The sequence below is a fragment of the Gobio gobio genome (assembly GCF_949357685.1).
Source record: "Gobio gobio genome assembly, chromosome: 7".
NCBI classification, from domain to species: domain Eukaryota; kingdom Metazoa; phylum Chordata; class Actinopteri; order Cypriniformes; family Gobionidae; genus Gobio; species Gobio gobio.
In genome coordinates this window covers 38511090-38521446 of record NC_137103.1, presented here as the reverse complement: position 1 = coordinate 38521446, position 10357 = coordinate 38511090, and the positions used below count along the sequence as shown (strand labels likewise).

The following is a 10357-nucleotide window of genomic DNA, read 5'->3' as shown; positions in this document are numbered from 1 at the left end:
TTTATTTCCATAGTATGGAGTAGTAAATTAGAAGTCAATTGGTCCCATCAACTGTTTGGTTACTGACATTCTTCAAAATATCTTCTTATGTTCAGCAGAAGAAAGAAATTCATACAGGTTTGTAAATGATGACAGAATTTTAACTTTTGGGTCAACTATCCCTTTAAGTTGTAAAATCGATTTGTTTCTAGTAAAATATTTAGACCCCTAAATATCACAGCTGGTTAAATGCACAGGACAATGTGTAATCAATAGATAATACAGTATTCTTCTAAGTGTGGACATGTTTTAAATCTGGCTATTGTGAGAAATTAATTTCATAATGATTTTCTTCCTGGCCCTTTCTGTCAGTATTTTTACACCAAATGATTCTTGTTAAAAGCAATGGGGTTCTCATCCACTTCACTAAAGATGCAGGGCTTTTTGGTGTCTACATAGTGACTTGAAGGGCTCTTATGTAAGCTGTAGTATTTGACGCATTGGGAGTGAGAACGGGTTGAATAAAATTGTACTCAGGTACAAGCTCACCTTGTCAATAAGAGATGTGGTGGGGCCATGAAGGCCTCCTTCTGAACCCTGTAACTGTTTGTTGAAACCGAGTTTTGTTGTAACTACGTTTAGGGACTACTCAAAACAACACTAACATTTTTATGTACAGTGCTCGTGTTTTGCAGCTGAACAAGCGTTATGTTTCCATGGCGAGACTGCTATTACTGGAAATTGGCAGCATGGTCTGTCCTACTGTAACCTGTAAGAACAATATCAGGCACAACATAATATCTAAGTGATAGAGATGTACTGTACTGGGTACACTTGACATTTCTCAAAGGTTATCATTATCCACCAGCATATCAGTGCTTCTAGTGGGTCACCAGTGCCACAGAGCATCTGCTTACCCCTGAAGAGGCCATAAGAGCATGGTTAGCATTCACAAGCTCATCACTGCTGGCTGTTCAGCTCGATGGTGAAGGTTGGTTGATGTTGAGAGGCTGGATAATGGAAATCTCAGGGTTAATAGAGATTTTTGAGAGACGCATACGTAGTGCAATCAAACTTGATGTGAAGGGTAAGTGCAGCAATGTGTGCCTGAGATTTTGTGTTGCTACTGAAAGCTCTGAATGTCTTTTAGTGCCCACAAGTCATAATGCAATTTTGACTAGTCAAAATTCCAATCGGATATCTGTAATGCAGTTTACCTAGTGCTGGTTCATATTGATGATATCTATAATCAGTTATTGGGTTATTAAGTAATTAATTACTAGCTACTAATTACATCTTCAACAGTGTAATTAGATTACTGTACTAATTACTCTCTCTAAAAAGTATTGTATTACTTATTACTAATTACTTTCTCAATCCCATATCAACCTCAAACAGTTGAACAATACAAGGATAGACATGAAACTGGTCTTTTAATTCTTTCAAATAAATAATATAAAAGTTAATCTTGAACTGACCAAAGTATTTAAAGGGAGAATGTTACATTAATACATTTTAACATTAGACATAATCCACTATTGTTTTATATAGAATTGTTCTATTGTCATGGGCTGGTTGTATAAACACACACGAAGATGAAGATAACTCGGTAATATTTAATAAATCGGCCCGATGATTCACCGGAACAGGAACAGAACAACACACACCACATTCACATTAGACTGCACCGGACAATGAACTGAAAACAGAACCGAACATATTATAAGTGATAATGATGGTTGATGAGTGCACAGCTGAACATAATTAGTGTCCGTGACAACAAATGAGAGACGAAGGCAGACGATGATGAAACATAACGAGTCCAAACTAACGTGATTGTGACACCTATACAGTAACTGTATATTAAATTACAGAGAAATTAAGAGTAATCCCTTACTTTACTTTTTCAAGGGTAAAGTAATTAAATTACAGTAATTCATTACACCCAACAATGTATATAATGCAATTTTAATGCCATAATTCCTGGTCAACAGATGCATAATTCAATTTTGACTGGTAAAAATTCCAGGCTCACATATCCACAATTCACTACAAAAATAACTAGTTTATATTATTTGTATTCATTAAAAAAAATCTTTAAATATCTTTAAGATTTACATAAAATGTTTTGAATAATATGTAAAGATTATTTAATTTATTTTGATGGAATTTTACTATACAATTTAAATTTATTTTTTACCAATCCTACATATGAGTTCCATTGATTTTTACTTTTCGATATACAGTATATGTTTTTTTATACATATGTTTATACATATGTTTTTTAAAAATAACACGTTTTTATTAGTAAAATGTTTTATTAATTAGCTCTACAGTTGTCTGCTACTCATCTAGTAAAAATACAGTTCATACTAGTAAAATCATATTATGACTAAACAAAATAGCCTTTTTAATTGTTAATTTTTATAGTTAAATAATTTTTATTACATTTATTCCATTAAAATGACATTTTTAGTAGTTATATTGTGTATAATAGAATATAGTGACATGTTTTATTAGTACATATTGAAAATGAAATTTGTATTAATTAGTTTTCTTAGTAGTTGAACTTACATTTTTACTTGTTGAAATAAAATTTGAATTACAACAGAATGTTTAAAAATGTTTTTTTTTTTTTGTGGAAAAAAACAACAACAAATGTACACTTGACTTTTAAAGGAATTAATAAACAATCATATAAACAAATGAGCAACAGCCTTCAATTTACTGTACAGCTAATGTGGAGAAACTCTGCTCTTGAGAAATGCTGTAAATCAGAGAGGCAGTGTATGTCTGCCGAATATCACATACCACAGCAGATATCCTGATCTTGCACGATTAAAATTTCAAGATCCGCAAACAAAATCTGCCATCTCCTCTCTCTCTCTCTCTCTCTCTCTCTCTCTCTCTCTCTCTCTCTCTCTCTCTCTCTCTCTCTCTCTCTCTCTCTCTCTCTCTCTCTCTCTCTCTCTCTCTCTCTCTCTCTCTCTCACACACACACACAATGGCCAGGGGCTGCGTGCAAAGTCATGAGTGATTTAAGCAGAACTCTCTTCACTTTCCTCTTCCTCTCACTGCATGGTTGTAAATAAACGTTGAATCAAAGTGTAAATCATGTGCAGTCACATAAAAATATCGGAGAAGACAGACATCGGTAGCTAGTGCTGCCAGACAGATAAAACGAATCGCTGCATTGCAGATAATAATACTGGAAGGTCAAGTTTTTATCTTATCATTACTTTTTTTTTAATGAAAAGTCTTTTAGGGGGAATGATATGATTATGCATTCACTGCATCTGGCATCCCTTCACATCCTCCTAACCTGTCTGGAGGGTGAGATGAGTGAGTCTCATTAGAGGTGCTGGTGAAAGAAGGGCAGACCCTGGTGCTGCAGGGTTGCAAGGCTGCCAGCTCTCCGGACACATACTCTGATCTCACTGTTACTCACTCTGATCCGGTCATTGGCCGGTTTGCAGCTCTTTGAGGCCCTAATATACTCTCTACTAAGTTGATCTTTGTTCTGCCATCAGATAAACAGTTCAAAATAGTGGAGCAGCATTACAGAATTACAGAAAGTTTGCACTGAAATATTGTGCAGAGCGTTGCTAAAAGTCTGAGGCTGACAGGCTTTTTTGAAACACTGAAACAAACTTTGTTTTGACAAGATTTTGTCTTAAATGACATCACACCTGTTTGTTCTTCGATTTTGCTATATTGGGTCATTTAGGTTTATGCTGTCATTATGCTGCCTATCTAATGGTTTCATTCACACCCTCACATATGTCCCTTAAATAACTCTCTTTATCCACAAGTATACATGTCAATGCTTGACATGGGAATGTTTTGATAATCCGGTGGCACTCAACAGACTCAAACCACTCTCGCTGGGCACTTAGATGGCCATTCCAGAGGTCTGGATCACAGTATTGCAATTGATCCACCGATTTAAATTTCAGCTCCTCACACAATATTGTTCCTTCAAAAGTCATTGAATATAGTCAAAATTAGGGCTGGGTATTGACACAAATTTCACAATTTGATTTGATTTCGATTCACAAGCATTCGATTCGATTTTCGATTAAATTATATTCAATTCAATATCGATTATTTTAGATATATATCAGGTACAATAGCCTACATGCCCAATTTTCTCAAGGAAAACATATCTCTGAACTAATGTTGTAAACTATGGGAGTCAGTTGCACTACATTAGCCTACTAATATTGAAGGTAAACATTAACTGATTTGTATACAAACACTTAAATTACACTAAATTATTTTTAAAAAAAATAATAATAAAGTTATAATATTAACTTTACAATTACATAATCATATTTCTACTCCAATTAGTTTTTTTTTTTAAATATAAACATTTGGCTGTCATAAAAACTTGCCAGATTTGTTCATAGGCTACATACATGCATTAAATATTGAAGAACATTAAAAATTACAATCAATAGTTTATGTAATGTGGTGCATATAATTAGCAAAATGCTCCTCTCTTTAGTTAATTTTTCTTGCTGACTAACGAGTTTATGGACACTGGATATGGTTTTTCTGAGGTAAATGACGTTACATGACATTGTTTACAAGCCATTTGACTTCTTTCTGCGGTTGAAACACTTGAGCTATTCTATGTGGCATGATACGGATTTCAGTAAGTTGTCCTGTATCTTTTAACACACTTTAGGTTGCTTATTCATGTTTATTTCGCGTTATAACTGGTATTAAGGCGGAAGAGAAGATCCGTTCATGTGCATATTCCACGCTGCCGGTTCTCTTGAGCTGAGCTGCTACAGAGCGATCTCGCGCCACAGCGCCAAGGTATTTATGCTTTTGAATTTCAATAGACGTAATTTGAAATCTGAGACTTTGTTTCATATCAATAGTAATAAAGCACAAAGATTATTGCGATTTATTGGATGGGAGGTGCGCTACAATGTTTATTTAATTCATTAACTGAAAACAGGATGCCTAATCGATTCTTGGGATTTAAGAATCGTTTTGTAAAAGTGAGAATCGATATTTTTATAGTGAAAATGTTGTTCAAGCTCCATCCCCAAGCCTAACTCTAAAATCTGGTTGATTGGAATGTTTTTCCGAATGTTGATATCCTATATTTTGCTAAATCATGTCCATGATTTCAGTCAGTAGCCTATATCACATTAACAATGAACAAGAAAGCTTCTTTTCTATCTGGACTACAAGAGGACAGCCTTTAAGGGGTTTTGTATGTAGTCCATGCAAGAGGAACCATAGTAAAGTACCTTATTAAATTCTGTCCATAACTTTTTTTGTGTTCTTGATTTACAAAAATTATATAATGAGAATGTACAACATGAGTTTTTTCATGTTTCATTTCATTTTTCAAAATTTTGTCTTACCGTTAATCATTATGGTACACTTATAATAAGCGTTTATATTGGGACTATTTCAGACCGGTCTGGTAGGAACTGCTGTGGAGGAGCACAGTCCCTGTGTGACTCGCCATAGACATAAACAGAGAGAAGTAGCTCCGGCTGCAATGTTCTTCCGCAAACCGCATTAACCGCTAGGGCGCAAAAAGTTACGGGCTGCAGCTTTAATGTCTGGTCTAATTCTGAATTATTCATTTGTGCTTGTGCTGCCAAAGGAATGAGGTGCTGAATGAAGACAAACATTGCCTTTACAACTGGAAATAGCGATTTTGTTTAACTCTTTGTAGGAGCATTTTAATTCTTTCCCAAGATTATGGCCCACATCAAAAGGGAAGTCAGAAAGTCAGATTGGCATCTTGCTGTGTAACGCACGTTTAACAAACATAAGCTAGGTCGTCACACCTACACCTCCTCCATCTATCTTGGTCGTGATGTGTGAAAAGCCTCATAATAATGGCCATCTAAATATAGTTGGCTCTTTCAGAGGTGGCATAGCAACAGAGTTGGGATCCGTTGACTAAAGAAACTGAACTTCAGAACTGTCTTTTGAAATCTGTTTGAATAGAGTGATCTTGACTCACCGTCTTTGTCTTGTTTAGATGTTATATATTAAAGATGTTATGTAAAACGCTGGGAAAGAATGGATGCGTCTTTGTTTCTGTGAAGTTGTTTGGTATATTGATAAAAGAAGACTGAATTTTGGACTATTATGCTTTTTCACTTTGTGTGTAATGTTGCTGTTTGAGCATAAAAAAGATCTTCAAGGTTACAAAGCTCAAAGTCTACTCCAAGCCAGAGGCCTGGTTGAGCTGCATTGGAGAAGACAGTATTGTCGCTATGTCAAAGTGACACCGTTTTGTCCCCGTTTCCAAAACTAATTTGTTTGACTTTCCTAAGGCTGACGAACTTACAGTGGTTTAAATTTATTTTAAACACTGTTCCTGAACATTATAATCCCAACGTTTATCTGTGTGCTGCACATTTTACGGAGAGCAGCTTCCAGAATCACAATGCAGGCGATGCACAAAAGCTTCTCCTGAAATGGAGCAGTTCCCACTTTGTCGGGACAATTTGTTGTCTGCGGATCACAACTTGTAAGTATGTCTTATTATTTGTAGTTGTGTTTTCTATTAACAGTTCCAATTAGAAGTTTTATGTTGTTGCTATTATGTCAACAAAGGGCAAAGCTTTGCCCCAGCTCGCCTGCTAGCCAACATTACTGTTGATATAGTGTTTACTGTAGCTTTTGTAAGCCCTTGCTTTTATAAGGCTGTTCACCACCCCTTGTTTACCTGGGTTCTGTGATCGATTACTGTTTGTATTACCATAGTTTCCTGACAAATATCATGAGATCTGCTTTGATACAAGCATTTTCCTAAATATCTTCCTTTGTGTAGAGCAGAACAAAGACATTTATACGAGTTTGGAACAACTTGACAATGATGACAGAATTTTCATTTTTGTGTGAACTATCCCTTTAAGTCTGAATTAGGCTTGAATTGGTTTGAAATTGACGCCAGGGGTAAGGAGTGTGACATTTTCTGAACACGCTTAAAGGTGCCAGTCACAACACACTGGGTCAGCTAACCAACATCACATTTCAGGGCTTAATCGAAACAGGAACTAAAAGGTGCGTTCAGGCCAGATTGGAGAGATGTGCTGTAATAATGTAAAATATGTGAAAAATATGTTTTTTTTGTAATAATTAAGCATGAAAGCATAAACTTGTACACCCCAAAATCAAAATCAAGGCTTCATAAAAGGGTCAAATAGGAACTCAATGAATGAATCAACATGAATTCCCGTTGTAGGCTACACCTGTTATGTGATTTTATGTGGTGTAACTGGGCGTTGAGCAAGAGATTTTATATATAAATATTGAATTTTAGTTCAAGAAGTTATAGATGAGAGGGAATATGAAAAATATATGGACAAACATCAGCAGCAGGTAAACAAACTTCATATATACATCCACACCAATAGGTGTCAGTATAACACATACAGCTGCCATTAAACTTAGGAAAATAACAGTTTTAATATCACAGCTACTTTAGAAAGTTAATTGGATACTTTTTTACTGTTTATTTGCACTGAGATTTATTTTGCTTTTGACTTCCAGTCAGCAATGTTGTCTCAGTTCTTCACTTTATTTTCCTCTCACAACTGCTGTCTTTCTCACAGAGGAATCTGTGCACAATTAGTCACAACATTATACGTTTTGCAAACGTCTCACCTTTGCTGTCTCATCTATGATTGTGTATTATTCTAAATCAAATCCCAGCAGTTAATGACATGTCACACTGGCCTCATGAGGGGTTCTGCTTCCTGGCAGGTAAAGGCGTTGTGCTGTACAACAACAACAAAAAAATATTATGAACTTTCTCAAGGGCTCGTGTCTTCTGTTAAAGGTTGTAGCTTTAAAACGGAGTAATTATCATCTTTGACATTCTCTCGCACAGGCATTTAACCTGTTGCACTGACTGACTTTCCCACAGGGGAACTGATGTAGAAATTGTTTTAATGTCTTTCATGAGTGGGCTAAGCAGCTGCTACATGATTCATCATTCATTTTAGGAACTGAAAGAAAAAGGCAAAGAGGATGATAGTGAGGAATAATGTGGAAAAGATCAGTTTTAAACACTGATTTGATGAGACTGTCTATTTGCTGGTGCTGTGAGTTAATTCCTGATATTGGGATATGACAGCTGTTAAAGGGATGCTAGAGGGTTGGATATCAAGACCTGGTTCTTATTAAAAACTGGCTTATTTTTCCAAGTAATGAAACCAACTGAAGTTCCATTAATGGTTCTTCCAAAGCTAGTGTGGTCCAATTCATGAAAGAATGACTGACTCTAATTGGCCTGTTCTTTTCTATTAATCAGTCCAAAACACTCACAAATCAGTGTCAGACTTCAGTAATCAGTTTGAATTGATCTGATGTCTCACTCATTCACTCAATCTAAACTCCAAGTGTTTCTTCATGTCAAAATTATATCAGCCACCATATCGGTATTTTTTACTGTTATCGTTATCGGCCTGATAAGAAAATTTGGTTGACATATTAAAGCAGATAAATTATGTATTATTTCCTTCAGATGAGACGCTTCAGATGTGCATTGTTCCCCATGATGGTTTTGACTTGCTTGAAATATGATTGGAATGATTTCAAAAAGGAAAATACAGTTAAGTGCAACATGTACATTTACATTTATGCATTTGGCAGACGCTTTTATCCAAAGCGACTTACATTGCATTCAAGGTACACATTTTACATGTTGTCAGTTCTTGCTTTCCCTGAGAATCAAACCCATGACCTTGGCGTTGCTAGTGCCATGCTCTACTGTTTGAGCTACATGTACAGCACGAGTCATATAGGCTACTTAAAATTTAATGAGAATATTATAATTGTGTGCTTGGGACATTTTAATGGTGAGACTTTTGTTTTTGTAATCAGGCTCTCAAAAATGATTTGAAACTTGGATTTAGATTTAGATTTATTGGCTAATATATCGGTTATCGGCTTTGAAATATAAAAAATTATCAGCTATTGGTATTGGTCAAAAATGTCATATTTTCATAAATTGTATTGTTTTCGGTCTCAATTGTGTCTCATGTCAACAACTTAAATCAATTCTTTTAAAAGTAAAAAAATAAATAATTTATAAGTGCCTTTTTGGAGCTTGACCACTCATTGGGTTTCAAACAATATGAAGCCGAGTAGATGATGACAGAATTTTTGGGTTAACTACCCCTTTAAACATTTAACACCAGTTCTTTCAGTGCCACATTATGCCACGTTCCGTACCTCAAAATGTTGTGCACTATACATAGCTATCAGATGGAGGGAGAGAGTAAGACAGACAGAGCGACATGTTATGTCAAGTGATGAGTCAATGTTTGAAAGAGGTCTGTACAGATAAAAGAATGACATGAAAAAGAAGACAGAGGGGGATTTTGTTCAAAGTTCCGGATCAATGAACCAGGCAACAAAATTTTTACCACTAATGTCTTTATAGCTCAGAGGACTGGTAGCTCTAAATTTGCAAAAGTGGAAAATGTCACTGATATATCCAGGGTGAGATTCCAGTAAAAATCCCTGACTTAACCAAAGTCTCTTATGCAATATTCATATAGCCCTGCGGGTAACGTGAAAGTAAGGAACCATTCATTTGTGAAATGACTGTAAAGGCTAATAAATTACCTCTATAAGTTATCCACTATTATTACTGTAATTCACTGATTTCATTTATACAAAGGAAGCCAGCTGGTCTCATGGGACTGTGGGCAGTGCTTAAAGTTGCCGCATCCATTATTCCCCCCTCTGGAGATTGAAAAGTGATCGTTTTACCCAACGCAGCAGCATCTCCTATAGAAAGCTCAAGTAAGGGGCCGGAAAGTAATTAAGTTACCAGTCTGGACATTGTTAGGTTGACTAAGCAGATGCTGAAACAGCAGCTCCCATTGCACCAGTTTTTCCCACCAAAAAGTGGCATCACATTTCTTTAACTTTACATAGGCTGCACTTTTTGAAAGTTTAGTTCACAAGACTCATTAATTATTAGTTGTGCTCCGCTTTCACCATTGTTATTGTTCATACTTTGGGTGCGTGTTTATTAAGTATTGTTCTTATGACCTCAAATTGATGCAGTTTGTTTTCAAAGTGATTAGACTGTAGGTGTAGGTTACCTGTAGGACAACAAAAAATACCTATACTGAATGTGGCACCTTTAACCCCCCCCCCCCCCCCTAACAGGGTATAGGGTACAGGGTTAATGTTGACTTCACATGCTATCGGAAATTTCATAATTCCCACTTCAGAAGTCGTGGTTATGAGCTTGTTGAATTCAAGTGCTTTGTTGTCAGAATGAACAGGGATTATTCTTGCCTATTTATTAGGGAATTCATATTAAAACCAAAATTATATGTAATAGCCTGACAGGCCAGACCCACATCAAGATGTT

The 10357-nt window shown here is 35.8% G+C and overlaps 1 protein-coding gene across 1 annotated transcript in view; it reads left to right on the top strand.

Moving 5' to 3' along the window:
• Positions 1-907: 907 nt before the first annotated feature.
• The window catches only part of fgf14 (fibroblast growth factor 14), a gene marked incomplete at its 5' end in the record, with an annotated part of 154067 nt that continues 144617 nt past the window's right edge, over positions 908-10357 (top strand). Inside the window, one exon of the mRNA XM_079821203.1 lies at positions 908-1066. Within this exon, the coding sequence (XP_079677329.1) occupies positions 979-1066 (88 nt within the window). The remainder of the gene's footprint in view (positions 1067-10357) is intronic.